Consider the following 27874-nt stretch of genomic DNA (forward strand, 5'->3'; position numbering starts at 1 on the left):
AAAATAACGATACGTTATTTAGTATCTCTGATATTACATCATAATAATATTGCTAAGAACGATACGTTATTTAGTATCTCTGATATTACATCATAATAATACTGCTAACAACGATACGTTATTTGGTGATATTACATCATAATAAGACTTTAGCAGTCTTATTATGATGTAATATCAGACATACTAAATAACGTATCGTTGTTAGCCAACGATACGTTATTTAGTATCTCTGATATTACATCATAAGACTGCTAACAAGAAACTATTGTTACATGAGCCTTACTTTAGTTTTTTAAAGTCTTTGAATATCTATATAAATATAATAGTACTGTCTGTTGTCTGTCCATGTAACTACTTTGCAGGGTGTGGATGGATCATTGGATCCATGAGGAGATACATACAAGTTTCGGTTTTAATGGGCGTTTATTTACCACTACTTCGTCCCCCTGTTGATAGATCTTCAACAAATTTGGCTGAAGATTTGTTGGGTCCATGCTGAGATGCATGAAAACTTACTGTTACACATTTTGTGTTTTGTAGTTTTTATGGGCGTCTCTTACAATTACATATAAGGTAAGTAACTTAATGTCCTAAGATAACCTTTCATTAATCATGAAATTACGTAACTTTCGTCCAGGGGACGGATACTCCAGCTAGTTATGAATATAACGATACATGTAACATGGTAAACGTCAACAGTTTGTTTCACATAAATGTTTTCTTGGATTGGATGTTTTTTTTCCAGCATGTAAACAATGTTTTCTTGGATTGGATGTTTTTTTTCCAGCATGTAAACATTGCCACATCGTCGACAGTGGTTTGTTTCATAGTCGTGGTGAATCTTTGTTCTTAAACAACATTCTAGAATATATTACTGAGAAAACTACCCGATGCGAAAAACTGTCATGTTTGTTACAGAGCTGATCGTATCTTCAGCAACCAAGTTAAAAAGACAACCGCTTCAGAGTCGCACACGTGTGCGCGCACTTTTTATAAAATGGCAGTTACGTAGGCAGAATGGAAGAGTTATAAAATAAAAGTGATAATAATTGTATTGGATAATTCGTTTGCCACGTTGTGTATATAAATCGCCTCTATTGTTGTGTTTCCCGAGTTGAGAACGTCTGCTGAGAATAACCAATGGGACACCAGGGGAGAATCGTCCAGTTTTCCATCAATGTACATTTTAAATTTCTCATTGTTTATAAAAATTGCGTAAAATATAAATATTTCATAAAAACATAATTTTTAACTTCGTAAAAAGTTTGTAAAAGATTGCAGGAGAACTAAAAAAAAGTAAGTCTAATAAAGTTAAACAGTGGACTGAAGGAAAACAGGTTGGGTCAGTGGAAGGTAGGGTTTTAATGATGCTCAATACCAGGAAAGGAAAATGGAAGAAAATGCAGATTTGGGTGCTCTTTTCAGGATTTTGCCAAACCACGCAGTAAAATGAAATGAAGATGTTAATATTAGAAGGAATAATTAAACTGTTGCTGCTTAAACTAATGAAAAGACAAGTGCTACAACTTCCTGTTACGCTGTCTCAAAAATTGAAGAAACCACAGCTTCTTGTGACAGACAATTCTAGGGGGAAGGGGCAGAGAGAAAGCGAAAATCTACGTGTACTTTTTCTAATTTTGGCGATCTAGCAAAATGATCATAAATCGAAAGTTCAGCTCCAGATAATTGACTTTCCAGAGACGACTAGGGAAGGAAATTCATAAGAAGATATTCCACGTGACGACTTGTCAATTGAGAAGAATTGCCAAGACAATAGATTAAATATTCAGTAACATGCGATTTCGTATTTTTTTTTTTTTTTTTTTACACTAACTCGAAAATAGTGTTTTCCAGTTAAAGTGTTCATGTTATTTGTAAACATTTCAGTTAGGGAAAGAATTAGAATCTCTACCGAAAATAAACCAAATTATATCGATAAGATATGCGCCTGGTGAAACAAGAAACTGATAATTGGTAAACTTTACTTGAAATACTTATTGCCTTCATAAGATTTCATAAAACTCAAAATTATTGCTTCTTGTCACGAAGGGATACCTTAGGAGGAGGATCAGCACGCCAGGGGACGCTTAAGCACTATTCTAGAATCAGTTGATTCCAGTTGCTGTCCAACTTGATCCAGACTCGTGTTGACTACTGCTAGAATGTCAAGTTATGCTCACCTATACCCTAGATATAACGGTATGGCCAATGCGAAAGGCAAGAGTGGTGGACTTGAAAAACTAATTATCAAATCTAAGCGTTTTTTTTTTTTTCAGTATGCAATGAATAATATGCTTGGATATTCTAAAAAGGGGTATCCACGTTTTTTTTTTACCTCTGTGTTAAGTTGACTGAGTGTTATTGGTTAGGTGGGTTTAGAAGGCTTATTTTCTTTATTTTTCTTGGATGTGGCTCATATCCTGTTATTTCAATGTTTTGTTATATGTTGATCTCTTGCATGATTGGTTGTTACAGATAGTTCAATACTACAGTCTTATATGTCCGTTGTGCCCCTGAATTCCAGCTTTTGTTGTGTATTTTTGTTTTTCCAACATATTTGAATGTATATTCTTGTGGATGTTGTAAATGCCCTTTTTGATGTACGTTGGGCCTTTGAGTGTTTTGGATACTGTAAGTACTAGTTTATTGTTGTGAAAAAAATCGTATCAGGAATTTATTTTTTCAATTTCTCATTATACACTGAACCGTTAACTACAGTTTAAGTGTAAAGTAACTTGTTATTTTTCATATTTCGCGCAAAATCCGTTTTCATTGAAGCACTATAACCTAGTACAAACGAGTTTACGTAGATTAACGTGACTCCTTAAAAAAAGGCACATTTGGAGCAAAAATGTGTTTTTTTTTTTAGTTAAGTGTTTTTTGTTTGTTTGTTTGTTTTAGGATTTATATTATGAGTTGGACAACCTAGTCAATATTGTTGTCTCTGTGGGATTCCAAGGTACAACTAAAAACCAGTTCTCAAGGAAATAATCCCAAGAGGTAAAGTAAGTTGTAGATAAGTGTGACTCGAATAGTAATGAGACTGACACAATTTATCCACAATAAAACAACGTATTTTCACAAATAAGGCACGTAACTTGCAACTTCTGAACAAAACCTTTCAACAGAAATACTTTCTATTTACTGGTCGGACAATCTGTGGAAAAGGTTGCTGGACAACACACAAAACAATTTTACCAATCTATCACCATGCCGGACTGTGTATCTGTGGGTACAACGTTCACGTCATATTGCCAAAAATAAATGAAATAAAAAAAAATCATCCTGCGTACTTTGAAACTATGGGTGCGTCATGGGGTTAAATCCCACTATTTTGTCAGACAAGATTTGATGGTTAGTGTTGTTGACTAGCTGCCTTATCCCTATAGTCAATCAGTTTGAGTTCAAACTAAGAAACAGCTAGCGCAGATAGAACTTAACTAGCTTTACGCGAATATCTGAAAACAAACAGATCTTGGGATTATAGTCAGTCCTAATACCTATCAGAACGGTCTCAAAATCCCATTGCATCCAAACTAAGGGACAGCCAACGAAGATTTGTTTGTTTTCAGATATTCGCGTAAAGCTAGTTAAGTTCTATCTGAGAATAATAGTCAGTCCTAATATCTATCAGAACGTCTCAAAATCCTACTGCATCTACTTCACTAGTCAAGCCAAATTTACAGAAAAGGAAAGCCAGAGTTCCCAACTACTATATCCTTGTGCATAACAAGCAAACCAGACAACACTCCACTGAGATCACTTCACAGACTAACCATCATGCAAGTCAGGAACCAGGATAGACTAGTTCCAATCTTATACCTATAAACTAAAAAGATGGTTCCTAAAGACAAAATTAGTGTAAAGTTAAGTTCATCTCGTATGTCTGGAATATGCAAGTAAATACAGAAGCATGAACTTTTATTTCTAACACCAAAATCCTGAGTCGATCATACAGAAAATACAAAACTGTTTTGGCGGCAACATTGTTAGACCAGTTTCTCATATCAAAGTTTGCAAAAGTTTGGGACTTGATCTGTTGCTTCGAAAAACGCACTGAATTTCCCGAAATGTTGTTCTGATGTTGATGAAAAAAATCTTCCTAAAGCAAGGCTTATCCATTTTTATCTAGATTTCCACTGTAAGGAGGTTTTCAACATGCTCATAACATCTAGGTCAAATTGCACACTTGGGAGAAAGAACAGTAAACGTTATTTGGTTGGGGCCTGATCAATCATATATATATCTAAGTCTGTCAATTAATTCTCTGAGCGATCTAAAGCAATGAATGTGGTTCCAATGAGAACAAAGTATCTTATTCTTACTATTCCTTCTGTTTCACAGTTTTCTTGATCATATTTTAACACTTATGGACGATCTCACTTCCTGATCACTTTAACTTCAACAGGAATTGAAATCAACATGGCTGTTTGTTGTATTAGAAGTTTTTAAACTTGGAAGATACCTGTGTTAGTTCTTTTGCAAAATATGCTTCTAAATTTCTGAAGAGAACAATGATCGTTTTATATTTATCAAAAGTTTTTTTTTAAGTTTTCACTATTAATAACAAAGCTTGCGTTAATTAGATCACTTAGTTTTGTGGTTTTTTTCATGATTTAGTTTCGGATGTTGTTGTTTTTCCTTTTCGGTCGCTTAAACTGAGAAAGGAAATCGGTGATAAAACTATTTGATTCGTTCGTGCCCCTCTCGCGGGTTTACTTTTGAGGTGTTCCCCTACGATGTAGAACAGGAAAAAAAATTAATGTACATTTACAAATTGTTGGACACAGGCTCTGATCATAAACAGAATGATTTCACTAACCTTTCCCAGAGCGAATGTAAGGACAAAATACTTGTAAAAGTCTGCCACCAACACTGTCAGAGGAAATGACGGTCTTGTCTCTTAGTTTGGTAGGTTTTTCGATAAATTCCGAGCAACGTCTTTATATACATATATCTATCTACTGGAGTACGTAGAAATATATATGTGTGTATATGTAAAAATCAGACTTAAAATTGATTCTGTTTCATAGCTCAAGCCGTTATGACAGCTTAGTAATTATTGTATTGTGCGATATTTTAACCTTTAAGCAAATCGGACCAAATTCCAGCTTCTCGATTTTTTGTTAGTTATCAGGATATTTCTATTTCTTATCGGCATTATTTGTGGTCAAACTTGCACAAAGGCCTAATGACTGGTATTTGACTACATTTCATGAAACTATACGTGATTGGGATTGTCTGAAGTACGACACTAAAAGTAAATCCATACTAATAAAACGTACGTTAAAAAACAGTCACATACACTTTATATTCACGATGTTAGAAAAACGAGCAGATTGAAGAAGTATTGATAGAAAATAATGAAAAAAAACCCATAACCCGAGCGTTTTCGAAAGGTGGACCTTTATACTAACGGGGGCAAACTGGGAGTATGTCTGTGTGTGTGTGTATATATATTTATATATACAGTTCTGTGATATAGACTATTTCATATCATTTATATTCATGTAAGAGAGATATAGTTCTATGATATAGACTAGTTCATATCATTTATATTCATGTAAGAGATATAGTTCTATGATATAGACTAGTTCATATCATTTATATTCATGTAAGAGTGATATAGCTCTATGATATAGACTAGTTCATATCATTTATATTCATGTAAGAGAGATATAGTTCTATGATATAGACTAGTTCATATCATTTATATTCATGTAAGAGAGATATAGTTCTATGATATAGACTAGTTCATATCATTTATATACACTAAAAATCTATACCCGCGTTGGGTAAAGCACAAATAGCCCATTGTGCATCTTTGTGCTTAACAAACAAACAAAATAACCCCTACCCACATATATCGTATGTTCTTTCATAACAAGATATTAGTCAGTCGTTGTATGATAACATTAACAGAAACGAGTTTTTAAAAATATCTTAAAACTAATATTCGACATATTCGTCCCACTAAGTACCTGAGTGTCTGTGGACCTGAATCGTATTTTTGTTAAAATATTGTATGTTCCTTATACACGTGGTGCTTTTAAAAGACTTGTACAGCGAGATCATTGTTAAACAGATACAGACATACAAGCTACAATTGTGGTTTTTGTAAGACAGGGAAAACGACGAGGATCAAAATGGCAGCTTAAGATAAACAAAATCTGTTAGTATTTAGAAAATATCACAATGACCATTTGGCTAGTTATTAAATCCCTACATCGTTTTATGAATGTGGTGTAGTTGATGTACGCAGTAGCTGTGACGCACATATGTCGTTTCCGGTATTAAGCTTCCTTTAATTGGACCTTCTTTTTCTTTTTTTTTTTAAACAGAGAAAGGTGCGACGCTTGCCGCCTATCAAGACAGAATAAGCTTAACAAGGTCAGCAACAGGAAAAACAGGAAACATATCATGACTCTTGTTATGTCATACCTTTTACACGTGTCAGTTAGGCTCTCTATAAATGCCAATAAATCACAATCATGTAGTGGACGCTGGTCTTTCTATTTCTTGTCGTTCCGTGGACCAAATTCTAGTTCAAACACACCAATTTATCGTAAACACTTGTGGACTTTTACAGGTGCACTAAAAAATAGTCTGTGTATTTTCATAATATTGCCGTAATAGTTAGAAATATAGTAACGGTTGATATTCGACGTTTACTAAACCTGTATAAAACCTACCAAGTCCTGTATTTTTATGGTGGTCCTATTTTTGTGTGAAAATGAACTATGAAAAACAACAACAACTATGGTTTTTCAACCAATCTGTTTTGAAACATTTTTTAAAACTATTTATTCACCATATTCCTTGTGAGTCCAAGTGTTGTACCAACATATCAGTCACACGAGAAATATATACAAAGATACTATCAGTAAACCCCCACTAATTACTGATCGTATTCCCTGTATATTTTACGTAGAAAATGGGTAACTTGTTCCACTTTTTTCTATAAGTTCGGTACACTGAAGCTTCCAATAGGCGAAGGAATACATTTATTCAATATGGTACAATATGTGGATTCCGCCGGTAGTGAACGGTATGAAAACAAGTCCGTAGTTTGTTATAACACTCCCATCATAACACACCAATCTGACATTTATAATAAATAGATTAGTTAACCCGTCACATGTAGTACCAGATTTTGTAAAGGATGGAGAATGTGTAATTAGAATAATGCGCGGTTTTTAATAAACACCTATCAAGTAGGCGTTATCGGAGCATTTAGATATATTAATGAAACGATAATGATTAATTATAGTATTTAGGCACTTGTGTATAAAGTTAAAATCGTAAATAATATTCAAAGTTAAACTGGTACACAATTAAAAACATTTTATTTAGGCCTATATATGGCCTTCAAAAAGTTGACGACACTACGTGTTTCAACGTTACATCCTGAGGATGACGTTTTAACATCGAAACGTAGAGTCGTCAACTTTTTGAAGGCCTAAACAAAATGTTTTTAATTGTGTACCAGTTTAACGTTGAATGTTATTTATGACTTTAACGATAATTATTTTTAAGTTACTAGAGAAACTGGAGTTGATCTGTGGTTTTTGTGAAGTTAAATCACAATGGCACTAATCATTTTAATCACATACATTTGCTCTTAGTTTTATTGTGGTATAATATCGCACAACCAGCCTAGAAGTTATACAACATGAGAAATTGAAGTTTTTATTACGACATATGCATCCTATTTTTATTTTGTACATTAGTAGGATTTGACATTCACTCGTTCATCCAACACACCCACGGGCCCAAAGTGCTTAACGCGAATTTTTATTTTGTTGCGATAATGGGACGCGAACAAGGGACTATCAAATCCGTAGTAAGGCACGCTAACTACTTAGTTGTACCGCCTTTTTGAAAATGACGTTGTATAACCAAATTCAAACCGGATTCGGTATATCGCTTTACAAGTGAATACGTACCGTATAAGTACTTTAACAAGACATACAAACTGTTTTTTTGTTATATTCCCTGTAGAAAACATGTGGTAACTAATTCAGTTCGACAGTGTGTGAAAACTAAACGGAAATCTTTATACAGGTGTACTAAAACACGTTACAACCTTATAGCTTCACAAAAATTCAAGTTTATTTCCAGCCATGAATATTAAAAACATCGCCTGTGGATTGTTTACTTGCCCGGCAGATGTCACTACTGAATCGCCAGAGCATGTCACCTATCAACGTTGTATATTTGAAGATATATAAGCAAAAAATCTTTATTACAAATACAAAACACTTAAATACGGCTACATTTAATCTTCTTTTGTTGGTATTCTAGAGCCACGCGCTACTTGTTACAATCAATTAGTGCGCTTCTCTGATTGGTCGAGATGGCTGACTGCACGCGACCGACACGCGTCCCTGGAACCTCGAGATTAGGCGCAGATCTGAGGAAATTGTTCGACGAAAAGCTTCATATAAGGTTCTTTAGATATCTTACTGCATAAGGCCCTTGGGACTCTTTCATTAATCCCTTGTGCAGCTGTGCACACTCTCAAAAGGTGAAAGATGCTAATATTTCGTGCTCGTCAGAAAAGCCATTACCAGACGATATAGGAAACAGAATATCCATTGGTATTTCTTGTGTAATAGTTAAAAGTGACAAAAATTGTCTTGTGTATTGATGGCCATATTGGGTGAGTTTCTGTTTTATTTACCTCTGAAAATCTATATATGAAAACAACCTACTTAGACTTGATAGAATGTCAAATATACATACAAGTTATCGGTTTGCTCTTACTGAAATATATAGTGTAAAAATATATATTGTGCTTGTGATAAATATATGTTAATATTGTTTTTCGGTAGATTTTTGAAACCTACTGTACCTTGATTTTATGAAAATGAGCAATTCAAAATTAGTTTCAACAAAATTGTAAGAGTTTGAAATGAAAGAAAAATATTTATATTTAACACTCGTATAATTTTATGAATCAAAGAAAGTCGCCATCTATTGAGAGAAGACGATAGTTTGGTAATTAACTTTAGCTGTAATGTTGCCGTGATGGCAACGGCAGGTGTGACTCGTTCTCGCAAGCAGATGTCCTCGGTTATTCTGTCTACACTCCAAAGTAGGGTGTATTGTTTAGAATACCTTCTATTTGGGTAGACTTGTAGTTGAGTAATACTCTGTACATAAGTTATTTGAGATTACTCAATACTTAAACAAAACCAAAAAATATCTTGCTTGCTACCGAGTCCACTGATTTTTCAACAGATTATTTCTCCTTAAGGTTTTACAAAACTTTTTTTTGTCCTTCTGGTACGTGTATAATAATAATAATAATAAAAGCATGATAAAGAAAGTTAATAAAATGTTTATCAGATTATAAATCCTAAACAGCTTTCCCAAGAATGATGGAATTCGGTAAGTTTGCGGATGTGCATGAGTTGCAGAAGAAAGCTTATGTAAACCATCGGTAACACTTTTTGAATATTGTAGGTAATCGGTATCGTTAGTGTTTCCAACCAAAATATCTTAAAATATAAAATAAAAATTTAGAGAAACAAGTTACACTTCTGAGCGTCATCTTATGTTGTATGAACTTGTTTTATCCAGCATTAATAACTATGCTAATTTTATTATTGGAATCAAAGGTGTCTTTTTAAATCTCTAATTGTTTTTCCCTTAATTAAATTAAACTCCTAAAAGCTTTATCATATTTGTGTATTTTTCAAAACTAAGATCACCTCCCGCCATCTGTTGATCGACTTTTAAATTACTTTTGGTAATATAATTTGTCTCATTTCAAGTTTTACAATTTCCGAAAATAAATTATCCAGGTTTTCTGTTGCTGTACTAAGCATTGAAACGTCGAGCTTGTCTAACTCGGAAAGATTCTAAAATGTGTTTTAATTTTTCTCTCATGTAAATTAGTTTGCTATCAGCTGTTTATTTGAACCGGGTGCGGCAATATTACAAATATCGCATGTTTAAATCTTTCAACGTACGTAGTTTCTAGTTTACTTCAGAAGGCGAAAAGAGAAAGTTACACGTTAAAAACTTCCTCTGTGGTTGATATCACTGAAGCGTTGAAAGGTTCTCGACTAGTGGGGACTATTTCAATAGGGCCTCATTATGCTAGCTAGTAATATATGCAGCCGGCCCTATATAAAACCCTCGTGCCACGCGCCTTGCTGCCAGAATCACTTGGTTGCTCTGTGCTCGCTAGTCTGTGCCTCCACGTGTGATGTGTCTCCCGATACGCTCTAGGTAAAAATCTACTTGGATATACGTGTGTGGAAACAAGCATCGATATAAATAATATATTTTGCAGCAAAGATCCGGCTTCATACAGAACCTATGGATTTTGATATGATACTATAACTGTAAAAGTCTTCGATAGTGTGAATATCTTGTGTGAAATTTACGTGCCAACAATACATATCTGACAGTGGATTGTGCCTGTTATATTTCAGAGTGCTGTCAATTACAATTTGAGGCGGAGCCTGAGCTGGTCGAAAGCGAGGCTGACTTCAGTTTAGCACAGTAGCGTCTTTCGACAGTCTGGAAGAAGTCTGTGGACTGGCGCGATGGGGCGGCGAATTAAACCGTCTCTAGTTCATTCTGCCTTGCTCGTCTTTACTGCGATATCCCTGGTAAGTTCCTTTCTAGAATAAAACTAAAAATTAACTTTGTAGTTAAACACCATTTATTTATAAATCCTAAGTTGTGAAACTTTATTAAATATTTCCAGCCCATAACTTTGATTATCGAGTGTACTAGTAATATAGTAGCGTGATTCTATGAATTATAGGCATCAAATTTTGTGTGTGTGCACGCGCGCGCTAAGGTATGACGTTTAAAAGCACTAGATGTCAGTGTGGGTTTAGAAATCTTTTTGCACATGTAGAATTTCGTAAAAATCCAGAACACGTTCTCTCTGTTTTGGTGCCGTGGGAACCGATAATTGAGTTGTTTTGTTGTTTGTTTTATTACGTGAGATTTTCGGGTCATGGCCCTGTTACAACTTTGAAATTGGAGTGTTAGTGAAAGCCATGACTTGACTCAAGTTTTTGTTTATTTTCAGACTCACGGCTCTGGAGTTTTCGAACTTCGACTTGTCTCCTTTACTAACGACTACGGGCGAGATTTTGAGGGGAACTGTTGTAGTGGGTATCGTACTGCCCAAGGATCGTGCAGTAGTGTTTGTCGGACATCTTTTCGTGTATGTTTGAAACATTATCAAACAACAATTGACCCAAACCCGCCGTGCACGTTCGGAGAAGTCATAACGCCCGTGATGGTTAATAATTCAGTTTATCACTTGGATAAAAAAGTTCGGTTTTCGTTCGATTTTTCGTGGCCGGTAAGTTTTCTATTTTCTTTCAGTTTTGATAATATTTTTTGTATAATTAATATTCTGATAGTAGCTACCTACGTAGACTAAAACTAAAGATTAGCCTGGTAATGACTGTATACCTAGTTAAGTATGTTGTTCTTGCTTATAAATATTAGTGTATAGTCTCATCATAATTCTGGTTCGTAATTAAACAAAGTAATTGATCAATAAATTAGACTAGAAGAGGCGAAGTTTTCTTTGCCAGTTTAAAGCTTTATGAAGTAAGTTGCTTATATTTTAAACTATATTTAAACAATTTTCAAAAAAACAAAAACATGTCAGCTATCAACTATTATAATAATTATATATCGGCCTTTTCATATTGTGTGTACTATTTTATTAACGATATATTATTATATTGTGTGTACTATTTTTTAACGGTATATTATTATATTGTGTGTACTATTTTTTAACGGTATATTATTATATTGTGTGTACTGTTTTATTAACGGTATATTATTATATTGTGTGTACTATTTTATTAACGATATATTATTATATTGTGTGTACTGTTTTATTAACGGTATATTATTATATTGTGTGTACTATTTTTTAACGGTATATTATTATATTGTGTGTACTGTTTTATTAACGGTATATTATTATATTGTGTGTACTTTTTTTAACGGTATATTATTATATTGTGTGTACTATTTTTTAACGGTATATTATTATATTGTGTGTACTATTTTTTAACGGTATATTATTATATTGTGTGTACTATTTTATTAACAATATATTATATTGTGTGTACTGTTTTATTAACGGTATATTATTATATTGTGTGTACTATTTTGTTAACGGTATATTATTATATTGTGTGTACTATTTTGTTAACGGTATATTATTATATTGTGTGTACTATTTTGTTAACAATATATTATTATATTGTGTGTACTATTTTGTTAACAATATATTATTATATTGTGTGTACTATTTTGTTAACAATATATTATTATATTGTGTGTACTATTTTGTTAACGGTATATTATTATATTGTGTTGTAAGTTTTGAAAGTGTAAATGATTTAAAATGAGTACTAAGTTGATTTCCTACAAGTCGCATAAATTTAAGGAGTTTAAACCATATAAACATTGCAAGGGTTTAATGCCGACGTGGTTGTAAAAAACCCGAATTTACGAACTTACTTTTATTGATCCATTAAAATAAGCTGTGATCAGATCGTAATATAAATACGATACTACTAATAATGATGACAGATCGTTACCGTGCTTGTTGATCGGTAATCCCGAGATAAAACAGCCCCTTATCTGTGCTTATCCCGTTTATTTGCCTAAAGTCGGCTATAAAGTTAGCCTTGCCTTTTGTTTCTCCTGCTATTCCTACAATTTGAACCAGTGGAGCAGAGAGACTGTCCACGGTTGGAAGACCCGGTCACCAACCTCTGTGTGTACGCTTACTTAGAGTTGAACAACTGATTTTTAATTGGTTACAAAACCACGTGCTGAGAATGGGTAACCGACTTTGATAAAATAAGTATCTTGATTTGCTAGCGTTGTTCCTCTTAAAAAAAAAAAAAAGCGGTAATAATAATAAATGAATGCTTCGGTGTACGTAATTTTAACCTGCAGCCTCAAAAAAACGATAAACTTTATAAATCTTAATGAAAAATGTATAAACAGAATTTATCGCAAGTAAATTATTGTGAAAATACAGAATGACACTGTTGTCTTTCAGGGAACGTTTTCACTGATTGTCGAAGCTTGGCATGTTAGCTCAGTTGAAGGAGGTAAGTTTCAGCACTAACTTGTGTATTATTAGATGTACTCGTATGTTGTAATATTGAGTTTTAGCACTAACTTGTATATTATCAGATGTACTCGTATGTTGTAACCTTGAGTTTTAGCACTAACTTATGTATTATCAGATGTACTCGTATGTTGTAATATTGAGTTTTAGCACTAACTTGTGTATTATCATATGTACTCGTAAGTTGCAATTGTTTTTTTATTCAATTCCCCTATTTGTGCAGCGGTTTCATTTTCTGTTCAAAAATATTAATAACATTAACATTCTTTACTTTTGATTACTTAATCTATCATGACTGCCGTTGCTATTGTTATTAGGTTGGATAATGTTTACATTTCACTGATCATGACTGTCGTTGCTATTGTTATTAGGTTGGATAATGTTTACATTTCACGGAATATCTTTCAGTCTTGGAAAACCATCAGCTAATTTGGGTACGACTCTGTAAACATTAATCATGTTGGACAGTACGATTTTACTGTTGTTAGCCGTACACTTATATTTTAGTATTTCAGTTGTGTGTGGAACGACTCCGAAGCTTAACGCTAGGGTAATACAAATAACGACCGATAATAGTCTAAAAGCATCAGTTCTCGCTAACCATGTGCAGGTTCTCTTCCATACAAGCTTATTTAATGAATGTTTTCATTATATCTGTCGTACTGTAAACCAATGTCGGTGATGACTCGCTTAGTTCCAGAGTTCAACAGATCAGATGTAAACAGTTTCAATTTCAAATACGATTTCGTTTGTATTTTTGTTTCAAGTAAATGATAGTTGTTTTAGTGCTTTACCTTTTGCGCTTCATTGTGTCTTTCACAATTTATTCTGCAACACCGTGCCTAGAATTTCTGTAGTCCACTGTATCATGGCTTTCATGTGGTAATCTACTTCCAAAAGATAGTCAGTAAACTAGGTAATATTTTTCTGCAAAAGTTGGATTGTTGGAATATTTTTCTCGGAAAAGGTTAAGATAAGCTTCCATAAAACCCTAATACAGGTGATAATGGTTAGCTATAGTTTCGCCAACGAAACTTTTTAGGAACGTTACGTTTGTCTGTAGAAGAGATGGCTTGTTTTTCTGACGCTGTCTCTCATTTCGTGGTCAGTGGGGAGGGCCAACACCAGCAAGTAAAATTTCTCATTTCTTTGCGTTTCCTGAAAGGCTAGCGACGTTGACGGAAGCGGTCAGCTGGCCATCTGGTGTAATTTGTGCTCTGCATCTTTCCCCCTTCCCGCTGATTTTCAAGGCCGTAATCTACCGACCGTGGGAAACTTATTTCTCAGACCTGAGGGTCATTTGTTGTACAGTAAGTCTGGCATCAAGGCGCCATCTATTGGTATTCTCGGTCAAATGTATGTCACGCAAGGAAATTTGTTTGCAATGGCAGTATTCACTTTATTAATACTTTTTTCATTGTAATCCTGTGGGTATTTTAACTGTAATTTAACAATAAAAAACATTTAGCTGAGCGTGTAATAAACAAGGGCTGCAATAATAAGTAGTGAAAACGTTTAGATATTTGTATGAACGTGAATACAAACTAAAAATTCAATCCTTAGCTGATACGTAAGCTAAGCCTAGTAGTTTATTTTTATTGTTATTTGTGGAAGATTATTACACTTGAAGTTTTATGAAAAAAAAAAATTAATAAAATAGTATTTCAAACCTTGTTACGGTAAATGGTGATTTTTCTTAAAGTAACAAATTTAGATAAGGACAGTAAAATAATAATAAATGTATATTGATTTAATGGTGTTGAAGGACTTTGAACAGCTTGAAAACTTGGCCGAATTTTATTATTACTTAAACTATTTGTCTCACGACTGTACGGGTAAAGATAACTCGTGCCTAGAAAGTGCTCACGGTATTTCTATACTAATGTACTTATAAGGGAACTTTAATTACGTTGTATGTTTTTAGTAATTGAATCGATTTTCCAGGAGGTAGATCTTTGATCACACGACTTGCCATTCAGCGTTATCTGGAAGTCAGCCCACGGTGGTCGGAAGGTACACACCGAAGAAACAACACCACGATGCTGTATACTTACCGAGTTCTGTGTGATGATACCTACTACGGTGAAACGTGTTCCAAACTTTGCCGACCGAGGAACGACAAGTTTGGTCACTACACGTGCAGTTCGACGGGTGAGAAAGTGTGTTTGTCGGGGTGGACAGGAGAGTACTGTTCCGAAGGTGAGCATGACCAGAATCGTGTAACGCTTGATCTCTGAAGAAGGGAAGTTATTTCCTTTTGATGATAATTCGCGTGTTTATGTTCTTCACGCACCACGTCGTGCTCAACAAGTAGCGCAGCATTGTATGGCTTGGAAATTACGGTTAATGTGAAAAATTGTTTAACTTCTTTCTTTTTTTTTATACGATTTTGTGAAGTAAAACGAGCCATCCGCAGGTTACAGGTAATGTAGGTCACCTCCGCAAGGGGGCGGGACCATTGCCGACATCTGCTCGCCTCTGGGGCCAGCTGTCGCTATAGTGCGCGCCACCCTTAATTCGGTGACGTCTTCCAACAATGACGCGTTCTCAAGTCAAGACCACTTCTTGTTGCTGCCGCGCAACTCCAAAACTCCCAGGAAGTTATTGTCTGTTGTATGAGAAGTTAAATAACTGTCTCATAAACGGTTTTTTGTTTTAGTGTGTGCAAGCACCGACTTACTTACTTACTAATTGAATGACGTTTTATGATAGCGATAAAAATATTCATATTTCCTTGTTTTGGTTTAAACGTCTGTTAATAATAAATAGTGTAAGGTTTGGGAATTTATAACTATAAGGATATAAACAGTATTACAAGATAATATGAAAAAATCGTAAAAGCTAACGAAGTGATGAGATGAACACGGTTCTAGCTTACTTGTATGTTAAGCGTTATGAGAAAATAATGGGGATTATGAAAAAAAAATTCCTTTAAAATCTGTTTATGGCATTCTCATTGTGAGACTAAAATATATTTTAGGTAGTTTTATAAGGTTGCTTAAATAAGAGAAAAAAAAACTTGTATCGATAATTCATTGTTTGTTTTTGTTATTACAACGAAATACTTTTCTTCTTTTTTTTTAGCCGTCTGTTTTCCAGGCTGTCACAACCAGCATGGCTACTGCAACCAGCCTAACGAGTGCATGTAAGTCCAGTTTTCTTTCATGCCTTGATTCGTTTACTCCGTGGGAAAGCACGCGCGCTAAGATTTTAAATGTGTTTAATGGCTGAGGGAAGAAGTACAACAGGCTGTCTTGATGTGTTATAAAAATCTTAAGGCACGTAGTAGACGATCCGAGATCTTAAAAGATGGTTGTCTTAATTTTCTACACCTTATGAACTGTGAGAACATACAACAAAACGAATGAACGTAGATGGCGTTGGCGTCACAAAGGTGCGAATTACAATTAGGGAAACAATGACCTCTTGCCAGTGGGAAATATGTGGTTATATATCTAAAATGATAAGCGATTTTGATTAGAATCGGTTACAGACACAGAAATACCAAACGGATTATAATAAATAAACACGTATATCAGTTATTTGACTAGATGTACTTCCGCGGGGTTTCCGAAAGTGTTCTGTTTCAAGAGTAAATTACACCAAAATTAAGAGTAACAATTATTTTTATTTATTGCGTTTGAAGTTCATATGTCATGCTGTGTTGCAGCCTACAGAATGCATAATTCTTCTCGTGATTCATGACATGCGCACATTTTACTGACGTCACGACAGTACAAATTGCAACGCTAAAGCGTCCCTTATGTGACGTCATTTTAGTGTCGACTGACAGACAACACACTACTGTATTGTGTTGTAAGTGGTTAAAAACGGTGACCCCCTCCATGCGGCCTTCGGCACCCTTTTTGGGGGGAAATTACAAAATAAGAATAGTCCGTACTTATACAGACATGGTGTTTTCTGTTAGTTCAGAATTTTAGTTTTTTTATAGTTCGAAGAGTTAGGAGTGGGTGGGGGGTGTATTATGAATATTTGTCGAAATGGTTCAAATACAGTCACTCGGATTTCTTTGGTATTCTTTTACCTAGTAGTTTCCGTTTTTGTGTATTTATGGTTTGACATCATGCTAATTTGTTCATTTTCAGTATAAAACTTAAAAAACCATTGTTGCCCTTCTCAACTTTTTTCATAATTTTGTTAACTTTATTAAATATCAGACATTGACCTCAAGCTTCATTCTTTTATCTCTAGTTGCCGGGAAGGTTGGCAAGGTCCTACTTGTCATGAGTGTATTCGGTATCCAGGTTGTGTTCACGGCACGTGCTCTGAACCTTGGCAGTGTAATTGTGAGGAGGGATGGGGTGGACTCTTCTGTAACCAAGGTAAGTTTAATTTTCCGTATTAAATCGTTTGAAGTAGAACCTTCACTTTAAAACGTTCAAAATTTGCACGGCTACATCTAGAGATATAGCATCAAAGTCACTCAAACTGGTATAAAAAGTTGAGAAAATAACATTTTTAAAACTCCCTGTTTTCATGTGTGTTATGTTGTTAAAAACATTGAACCCAGACTTTGTTACCGAATAAAATAGTAAACTGTTCTGATCTAACACCATTTTTTTTTCTTTCTTTTTTTTTTACAGATCTCAATTATTGCACTAACCACAAACCCTGTAAGAATGGCGGAACATGTACAAACACTGGGCACGGATCCTACACTTGCACATGCCCAGAGGGTTTCACGGGTTTGGATTGTGAAGCTCACATCAATGACTGTTCCCATGAGCCTTGTTTAAATGGCGGAACGTGCAGGGTACGTTATTGTTACTCGTTGAGCATAAAGCTGTTGTTGATGTTCTTATAGTTTTTATATCTTTTCGCATGTTCTTTATTATAAGTTTTTTATCTCCAGCCTTAAATCTTAGGTGTCAGAATCTTAAGATTTTTAACGCCAGTAAATAATAACCCTTTTTGTTTTAGATTTCAGTTAGAATTCTGTTTGAGGGTAGAATAACATTTTTGTCCATTAATACATATCACATTTCGTAAGGTTGCGCAAAAAAATGTATCTGTATTTCGTAAACGTAAGATTCATAAGAATTAATCTTATTATAATTATTCTTTTTTTTTTTACAAATATACATAAATACTAATCAGTTTGCGAATTAAGTGACAAACGTTATTTCCGTTAGTTATTGTATTAGAAACTGATTTTTGATATCTGCTTTTATGAATGTCAACTGATTAAAAGCCATGGTACATCCAACTATATAAGCTGCCACTTTATTGTCATCAACTTTCTTCAGTAGTATTTACGATATTAAGGGGCGTATAAATGAAGATCATCTATCTCTCACCCTTTAGGGTACAGGGAAGAACTACACGTGCCACTGCCCCCTGGGTTACTACGGACGGCACTGTGAGACCTCCGCTAGCATGTGTACCGAGAACCCATGCTTGAACGGAGGATCGTGTGTAGACCAACCAGGAGGATACCAGTGCTTGTGCCTACACGAATTCTCAGGAGTAAAGTGTGAAATTCAGAAGAACAAATGCGAACCAAACCCATGTCAAAATGGTAAGTTGAGGACAGTGGTTAAACAAAAATTAATGCTAGACTTGTAGATATGCGAGTAGAACTGAAATTTATGTTGTTTTTAACAATCAAATGAAATACTCCTAGTTACCTTACATTATCTGTGGAACTATGAATCGTTTCACGACGTATAAGTAGTTTTGTTATTATAAAAAATAACCCAAAATTAATGTTATGTTGTGGCATAAGGTTTATTTTGTGGGATCTGCGAGTCGTTTCACGACGTATAAGTAGTTTTGTTATTATAAAAAATAACCTAAAATTAATGTTCTGTTGTGGCATAAGGTTTATTTTGTGGGATCTGGGAGTCGTTTCACGACGTATAAGTAGTTTTGTTATTATAAAAAATAACCCAAAATTAATGTTATGTTGTGGCATAAGGTTTATTTTGTGGGATCTGCGAGTCGTTTCACGACTAATAATATATTTTTTTATTTTACACATATTAACATCCCGTCTACTACGTAGACATTTATTAAATATAACAGCCTTGGAAAGCGTAGGTGTGTACTCCCAATGAGCTTCTTGAACATATTCACAACGTCCACAAGTGAACTTCTAAATTATAAAAATGTTCGTTCATCTAAGAGGTAGGAAAAAATCTTTAATTCTTGTTTTCTTCTTCAGGTGGAAGTTGTGTGGACCGACCCGACAGATACACGTGTATCTGTGGTACGGGATTCATGGGGGAGAACTGTGAACTGGACATCAACGACTGCGCTGAGAATCCATGTTTAAACGGAGGGACGTGTGTGGATGATGTAAATTCTTTTCATTGCTCGTGTGTTCCGGGCTTCATTGGTTCATTGTGTCAGATGAACGTGGACGACTGCCTTACCAAACCTTGCGCAAATGGTGGAACGTGTCACGACCTGGTCAACGACTTTCACTGCCAATGTCATCCGGGATTCACATCAAAGGATTGCTCCGTCGAAGTGAACGAATGCAGTTCGAATCCTTGTCAGAACGGAGGATCTTGTGTAGATCAGCGCAATGTGTTTGTGTGTGATGTCCAAGGGGCTTTAGTGGACAACTGTGCGAGCAGGCTGTACGCAACAATGAGCAAAACGTTGCAGAGGTGAGAGTTGTAGAGCAGAATGTGGACACTCCACCAAAGACTGCTGTAGCTGGCGTCTCTCATCACGTCTCGGACAAAGACAGGCTCTCGGGACAGCACGTGGCGTTAATCGGCACGTTGTCAGCCGTGGTTCCCATATTAGTGATCGTTGCAGTGGTGATTCTTCTACTTCTTCGGAGAAAAAAACGGCGGGAGAGAGAAAGGCAAGATGAAGAAGTTATGCGGAAGCAAAACGAACTTAATTCAGTGCACAATTTAAACAGAAAGTGCTTAGACAATCAAATAATTAATACTTTCGAGCGACCAAGCTCAAAGTTCTTAAACATAAGCACTGAGGGGCAAGACCCTGCTATGTTTGCCAAAGAGCATTCATTACCGCAGACAAAGTCTACGAAACTACTTAATACGGACTGCCTCAGCAGCCGTGCCAGCAAAGTGCTGGACAGAGACTCAGAAAAAGGTGTAATTAATTCAAATACACCATTAGATAGGAAACAGTCGGCACACCAGGCGCCGCTTCCATCAGTCAGTCAAAGGTAATTAATTATTTTTGCACATTAGCAATTTATAACTTCGTGAATGTGTAAAATAACTCACGTAAGCGTGACGTAATTCATCGAAGATCAATTTTATGATAAATGGTTTAGATAATACATTAATACGTTCAAAGCAAACATAATATTTCGATAAGTTAGAAACTGAAGATATTAACTGTACATTGTTAGAAAAACGTAAGTTTTTTTTTTTTTTGATAAGTATTTATTTTAAATGTGTACATAGATGCTAAAGTTGTATCAACAGTAGTTGTATATTGCATCAAGCCAACACTGTACACTTGACTCTTTGGTGAACTTTGTAATTTATATTTTTTAAACAAGGTAATGAAACTCAGTGCTATTTAATATATATGAGGTTGGTGTTGGTGATCACACATGTATTATTGTAAAATTACACATTTTGCTGGTTTTGGCTTATTAATTTACATACGTGTCGAATGTGTTTTATAATATATCATGAATGGGCTGTTTGACTTTCGAAGCGGGTTGATTTTGATTAAAACCCCATAATTTCTCGACTTATTTTACAAACAGCGGTATTTGAATCAAAAGCACTTGTTTTGATGAATTTTGACTTCAAGATCGTAACATTTTTGGACACCATCTTAATATATTTTCTTTCTTTTCGCCACAGTGAGGCGTCGTCGTCGTCGAGAACGTGCCCTCACAGTAGTATATATGTTATAGAAGATCATTATGTGCCCGAAGACAACAGTGACGGGATGTTGGCAACTGAAGTGTAGTTTCACTCAACTTACACCCGTCCACCCCTTCTGTCCAAAGATAGACTGTTCGAGTCAGCCTATTTATTTCGTGTTTTACGGTGTCTGAGAAAGTGCCTTGCATGTTTCATAGCTTGTACAAAGTCAGAAAATTTTATATATGAACTGAGTGAGATAATATAGTTAAGTCAACACTTTGTATTGTTTTATTTATTTTTTCTTACAGTTTTATATTTTTAAAGCTCCAGTAAAGAGCCTGTTCGGTTAAAATGAATTTATCTAACACAGTAAAGGGAGTATGTGTTGTAGACTTAAATCAATAGGCAGAGATTGCCTAATGAAAAATATATTTAAATCGAGTTGTCTTCTTTTTACCGTTTGCAAAATGTGATTTTTTTTTCGTTTCTCCTAAGTACTGTTTTTGTCAGATGTACTTAAAATGAAATTCAATTGTGAGACAAACTTAATGTGTAACGATGTCAATAATGATTAGTTATTGCATTTATAGCTAGAGTAATTTAAAAATCAACTTCTGCCAATTTTGTATATATGCATGGATATTTATAGGGCATGTTGTACAGAAGCTTGTTCTAATGCCCTATGGTAAATAAAAGTCATAAGCATTCTATTTTTGCACCCAGATTTTCTGTGTCTTTCGCCTGTCAATTTCAAAACTTGTTTATAGTTAAGTATAAAGAAAATCTGAATAATCAACCAACCCCAGCTTTGCTACTTTCTGTTTATACTTGACGATAAGTAGGAGGAACGCAAAAGACGGAAAGGGACGAAGTAAGATGGTAACATTTAAACTATACTAAAGTCCATCCCAGGTCGAGAAATCACCGTAGTTGCCCACTTACATCAATCAGGTAAACGAAAACAAATCTATAAAATACATCTCGGATACAAAAATTATTGTATAGATGCCCTTTTATGGTAATAAAGTAACAATTCAAATTACAAGAATAATACCTTCGTATCGAAAACCTTCAGCAGCTAATTGTTCTGTTATACCAGTTAGGTAACTCATAAAGTCTGTTAGAATAGATTCGAAGTAGAAAAACCATTTTACTGTAGTAAGGTAACAATTAAAATCTAGCACATCCCATGTAAACAAACCTATAGTTGCACGTTAATATTTAAAATCTACTAGAATGCTTCCCAGGCAGAGTAGACTTTTATGTAGTTAGTGGACCGTTGACTGTAGTAAGGTAACAATTAAAATCTAGCACATCCCATGTAAACAAACCTATAGTTGCACGTTAATATTTAAAATCTACTAGAATGCTTCCCAGGCAGAGTAGACTTTTATGTAGTTAGTGGACCGTTGACTGTAGTAAGGTAACAATTAAAATCTAGCACATCCCATGTAAACAAACCTATAGTTGCACGTTAATATTTAAAATCTACTAGAATGCTTCCCAGGCAGAGTAGACTTTTATGTAGTTAGTGGACCGTTGACTGTAATAAGGTAACTTTAAAACATACTGAAATATGTAAATACATCCCGGGTACAGAAAACATCCTTGATCATTTTCACCGTTCAGGTAACGAATCTAATCTGCAGAAGTGCATTTTATACATCTGTTCGTTTAGGGTAACAAGGTAGTTTTTACATCCTCGTAGAGCTGGCTGTTTACGATAATAAGATGTACTACAATACATCTCGGGTACATAAAATATTGTATACCGGTCCATTTACAACAATAAAATGGTGACGTTTCAAATGTACTACAATACTTTTTGGGTACATTAAACCTTTTATACCGGTCCGTTTACAACAATAAAATGGTAACGTTTATAATTTGCTAGAATACATCCCGGGTATAGAAAATGTATAGCTTTAAGTTTACGGAGTAAGGTAACATTTAACACGAGCCAGCCCGATCTTGATGTGGATTAAAAACAAGTCATTCCGGAAAGGTTTCGGTTGTTTTAATTAGACAAAAAAAAAGGACATTTGGCACTATTTTCGAGGTCTAGTTCGCTGGACCCGACCCGAGACCATGAGAACCATTATAGAGAAGTTAACTTATAAATGTAAAGTAAAACTATGTAGCAATGAAACATGCTTAGAATGTTCTAGATGTGGTTGTGAACGTAATGGTTTAATTGTAGCGATTAAACTAAACCGTGGATCCAGGTCGGGTGAGGAAAGAACTCGATTGATTTGACATATCAGCTGAATCGGAGATTCGTCAACTAATTACTGCATTGACAGTGGAACAAAAAACGGACACAATAGTATCGTTATCTTCCAAAGAGCAGGATTGGAATCGTGTATAAGAAATCATTAGTTTGAATATTATATGAAACTAACGGCACAGTAAAGCCCAAAGACTCATTACAAGACGAGTTCCCTAGCGATACTCAAATTAAAAATGCCATTTCTGCAATGAAGAGTAAATATAAGAATGATGTTACAATGCCCAGTATGGTACCACCATAGTATAATCCATATTGATTTCATCGTGTCATATTTCTGCAATGAAGAGTAAATATAAGAATGATGTTACAATGCCCAGTATGGTACCACCATAGTATAATCCATATTGATTTCATCGTGTCATATTTCTGCAATGAAGAGTAAATATAAGAATGATGTTATAATGGCCAGTATGGGACCACCATAGTATAATTCATATTGATTTCATAGTTTCATTAATATCTTGTTTTTCGTTTTATAAGTTATATCGAGGTTCATTTATCGAAATAACCCTAATTCAACGGTTTCCGGAATGACCCCCCCCCCCCCACCCGTTTGACCATCCTATGCTCAGTACTAAAAGGTGGGTTGGCTCATGTGGCAGGTGTTAAAACACACTAGAATACATCCAGGGTATAGAAAATAGTAATATCAGAGAGTTAAATTCTCACTTATTGAAATCTGCCGGAAGTATGTAACCACTAGGGAGTGAGAATGGAGGTGATATAAGACTTTAGAACTGTTACACAATAAAAATGCTTTACTTTCTCCTGCTGAAAGTTTGTTCCGTTTTGGGCCTAATCCTTGCCTTATCTTTCGTATTAAAATCAGCATAGCGTTATACGTTTTAAACTTCAAGATACGTAACGGAAATTGCTATCTGATGGTAGAAGAAAAATTTGTTTTTGAAGTTATGAATTAAAAATAATAGTGCAAAGGCTATCTATAGGTAGAAATGTTTTAACGCCTTCCATTTTTGCGCCTTAAAGTCAGATATTTCCCTTAGTAAAACATTGTTTTTACGATAACATAACACTGAACAATTATGGATATCTGCGTACATTTCCTCTGGTATTTTGTAAGCATGTAATTGTTACTCAGTAATGATATGATCTCTATATCCACCCTCTTCTTTGTTCTCTGCTACCAGGTCTGTTATATTTTCTTCTTCTCAGCAGTTTTTAGTCGCGGCATAGCGGTTCATAGAATGGCTCTGAGTTGTTGTTTTTTTTCAAGTACAAACTTTAGCTCTTAGCTCCATCTATTGACCAACTTGAGATCTAATTATAGCCGCGGCTACTGAAGATTCCCTCTTCTTTTCTTCGATTACACTTACCATCTCGTATTATCCTACACAGAAAGAAATATAGATGATAACCTTTTCCAGCTAATTCTGTATAGTCTTTATGATATCTTTATTTGTATACATTTTATTACAAATAGATGATACATAGACTTCTATGTTGTTTCCAAGCTCTCCTAAGTATGAAGGTCTCTTTACGACTGTCTCCTTGAAAAGTGTAAACTTTCCACCCCCTTATTTACTAACTTGCATCTGACTACATTTTACTTAAGACTACGTGAATATGCCTGATCCTGGCAAGTCGACTCGTTCACGGAAGGCTAGCTGTGGGTCTCTACTGTCCCCTCCCCCACTTTTTTTTTTCCTAGTAATTGATGATCGTGTTAAAGATGCTGCTCGCTATGAACAAGCGGTCTTAGGTAAGCATGCTTACGTTCGAAGCGCATGCGTGAGCGTGTGGAACCAGTTGCTCACTGCTATTTTGTGAAAGGCTGCTTCCGGTGATTTCGGTAATGGCATGGTGAGCCTTAAGGTACTTGACCGTTCAAGGCTTCAGTAAAAGAAAAAGCAAAAACACTAGATAATTTCATACAATGTGCTCGATAAAATTGGCCTTATTTTGTCTTTAATTGTATAGCAGCTTAAATATGTATTTCTGCCTTCCCATAAAATTCAAATTATGCCTGATGAGATGGCGACTACACATGGAGAGGGACAGATTGCTTTAAGGTACGAGATGGATTCCCTTTTAATGAATGAGATTTGATATAGATTTATGACCGTTTGAAACCAGTAAATCAACATGAATAGAAATATCAAGTACTGTACGATGTAATAGTTATATTAGAAATAGTAAATCCACAGCTCGTATTAATCAATCATGCATGCATAATAGAGTAGCTAGTACGTGATGTATCTTGATCAAGTATACATAATATAACTACGTGATGTACCTTGATCAAGTGATACACAATGTAACTACGTGATGTACCTGGATCAATTGATACACAATGTAACTACATGATGTATCTTGATCAAGTGATACACAATGTAACTACGTGATGTAGCTGGATCAATTGATACACAATGTAACTAAGTGATGTACCTGGATCAAGGGATACATTAGGAAAAACATTTTCGATAAGCGAATTTTTGCATCATCCACAAAACTATACCCCCCCCCCTCCAGTGGTTCAGCAGCAAGTTTTGAGACGTATAACGCTAAAAACCGGGTTTCGATACCCGGGATAGGTACAACACAGCCAAAACAGAAAATAGTGAAAGAAAAAAGATTCGGTGCCACAAGAAAAAAAGCTAACGATCATGGTGCATTCGCCATACTTGCCTCGAGGAATACTAAAAAAAAGTGTGTATAATTTTGGCCAATCTTCGGTCCTGTGGTGTATTGTGATTTCCTCACGACTGCTACTGATTAGCCAACGAAATTACCACCCGGAGGCGGGGTGCGTCGTTCATTCGGTCTCTATACTAAGCAGGATTGATGTCGTTTATTTGGATGTGTATTGCTACAGTGAAGACATCTGTATGGATTAACTGTAATTTACATAGGATTTGTACAAATTCTGTGCATGAAGGAACGCCTTTTTAAATCACCAAATACTTTCTAATCACAGGGACTGCCTTTTTTTTGGCATTATTTTAAAAAAATGCCCTCCTTATGATACGGATGAAAACAGTCTTTTAAGAAATAATAATAACGGAAACAGACACTATTCCAAAATTATCTGCACGTGCATAATGTATCATATCTATATTTCTAGCCGCAGAAACGACTGTAATGTTTTTCTCTTATCACTATGATGAAACTCACTTTTTTATTATCTAAAAATATATGAAACTATAATCTTCCTACACAACTTATGTCTTTATTCGTCTTGGCTACAGTACTTCAACTTTAATTTTTTTTTGGGGGGGGGGGGTATGGGAATCTTTCGTTTAATGTTTTATTTTATTTTTACATAAAACCATTAAAGGAACTTAATATAAAACTTGTACTTATATATATTATCAAGACGAGTAAAAGAATTAAAAATAACAAATTTTGGAATCTTACATTACATGAAACAGTTAAAGGAGCTAAAAATAAATTTTGGAGACTGTCTGTTAAATCATTTGGTTAATTGGTCATTTCTGTATTCAAAAGCATGGTATCTTCTTTAATGAAGCTTGTATTCTTTAATACATTGGCCCCAGTGGCTCAACGGTAAATTTGAGAGTTTATAAAGCAAAAAATCGGGGTTCAATACCCACTTTGGGTTCAGAGCATATAGCCCATTGTTTAGCTTTGCGCTTAAATACAGAGAAACAAGCTCTAATATAGCACCAAAATTTTAATATCGAATAACAAAATAATGTACGCTGTGTTCAACCTATTCTTTCTGATGTTCAGCGCCCTATGTTAGTTATTACGTAGTGAAGTTTGAATAATGTACGTTGTGTTCAACCTATTCTTTCTGATGTTCAGCGCCCTATGTTAGTTATTACGTAGTGAAGTTTGAATAATGTACGTTGTGTTCAACCTATTCTTTCTGATGTTCAGCGCCCTATGTTAGTTATTACGTAGTGAAGTTTGCATGATAACGTATGATGTAACGAAAGCTACAATCGCACACGGTTATCTATCATGTTCGGGAACGATTTTACAATAACCGTTACTTAATGATCATCATTCGTTACATGTTTTAAGTAGCTTCTCATGTAATTTTGACCCCTTAAAAGCTGAATGACGATTATTTTCATGTAATCTTTACGTTAATAAAGGGTCGTTTCTGTTAACCTCCGTATAGTTCTCAGCTCATTTCAAACTAGCACACAAAGAATTTTTTGAAAACGCAATGGGTTGTTGACCACGCTATGACAAGTCGCCGCTCCGTGTTTACAGCCGGTATGATGACGTCAAAAGGGCACGAGGATGACCCCCCACTGATGTTTTCCGAGTTTGTGTGAGAGACGTTCACATCCGCCCGATAACTAAACCTACACTTCGTTACCGGATATTATGTTGCTCATCTGCTTTGCGTGTATGGGTGATGTTCTTGTCCGCTAGAGGGCTAAGGAAGAACATGAAGGTGTGGAAAATAGACAACAAAAACAGCAGTTCGTAGAAATTTCTTAAGTCATCCGCACATGGTTAACAGTTAAGAAAAGACACTACATATATATATATATGTAAACAACAGAATTCCACGTGAACAGAGTGCCTAAAAGCTGAAAAAAATTGTAAATTTTGACACTCTCGTTTTCCACTAGTTACGTACTTACGATTGTTTGTTTGTTTGTTTTTGAATTTCGC

At 35.1% G+C, this 27874-nt stretch overlaps 1 protein-coding gene across 1 annotated transcript in view; it reads left to right on the forward strand.

The window, feature by feature from the left end:
- LOC106462748 (delta-like protein B) overlaps positions 1–21694 on the forward strand; it is a 74671-nt gene extending 52977 nt beyond the window's left edge. The window contains 11 exon segments of the mRNA XM_022390080.1: positions 10446–10625; positions 11057–11335; positions 13067–13118; positions 15083–15337; positions 16223–16283; positions 17351–17481; positions 17743–17912; positions 18464–18677; positions 19323–19700; positions 19703–20309; positions 20965–21694. Of these exon segments, the coding sequence (XP_022245788.1) occupies positions 10560–10625; positions 11057–11335; positions 13067–13118; positions 15083–15337; positions 16223–16283; positions 17351–17481; positions 17743–17912; positions 18464–18677; positions 19323–19700; positions 19703–20309; positions 20965–21073 (2322 nt within the window). The 5' untranslated portion in view covers positions 10446–10559 and the 3' untranslated portion in view covers positions 21074–21694.
- The last annotated feature ends 6180 nt before the right edge of the window (positions 21695–27874 follow it).

Source organism: Limulus polyphemus, unplaced genomic scaffold (assembly GCF_000517525.1).
Source record: "Limulus polyphemus unplaced genomic scaffold, Limulus_polyphemus-2.1.2 Scaffold1239, whole genome shotgun sequence".
NCBI classification, from domain to species: Eukaryota; Metazoa; Arthropoda; class Merostomata; order Xiphosura; family Limulidae; genus Limulus; species Limulus polyphemus.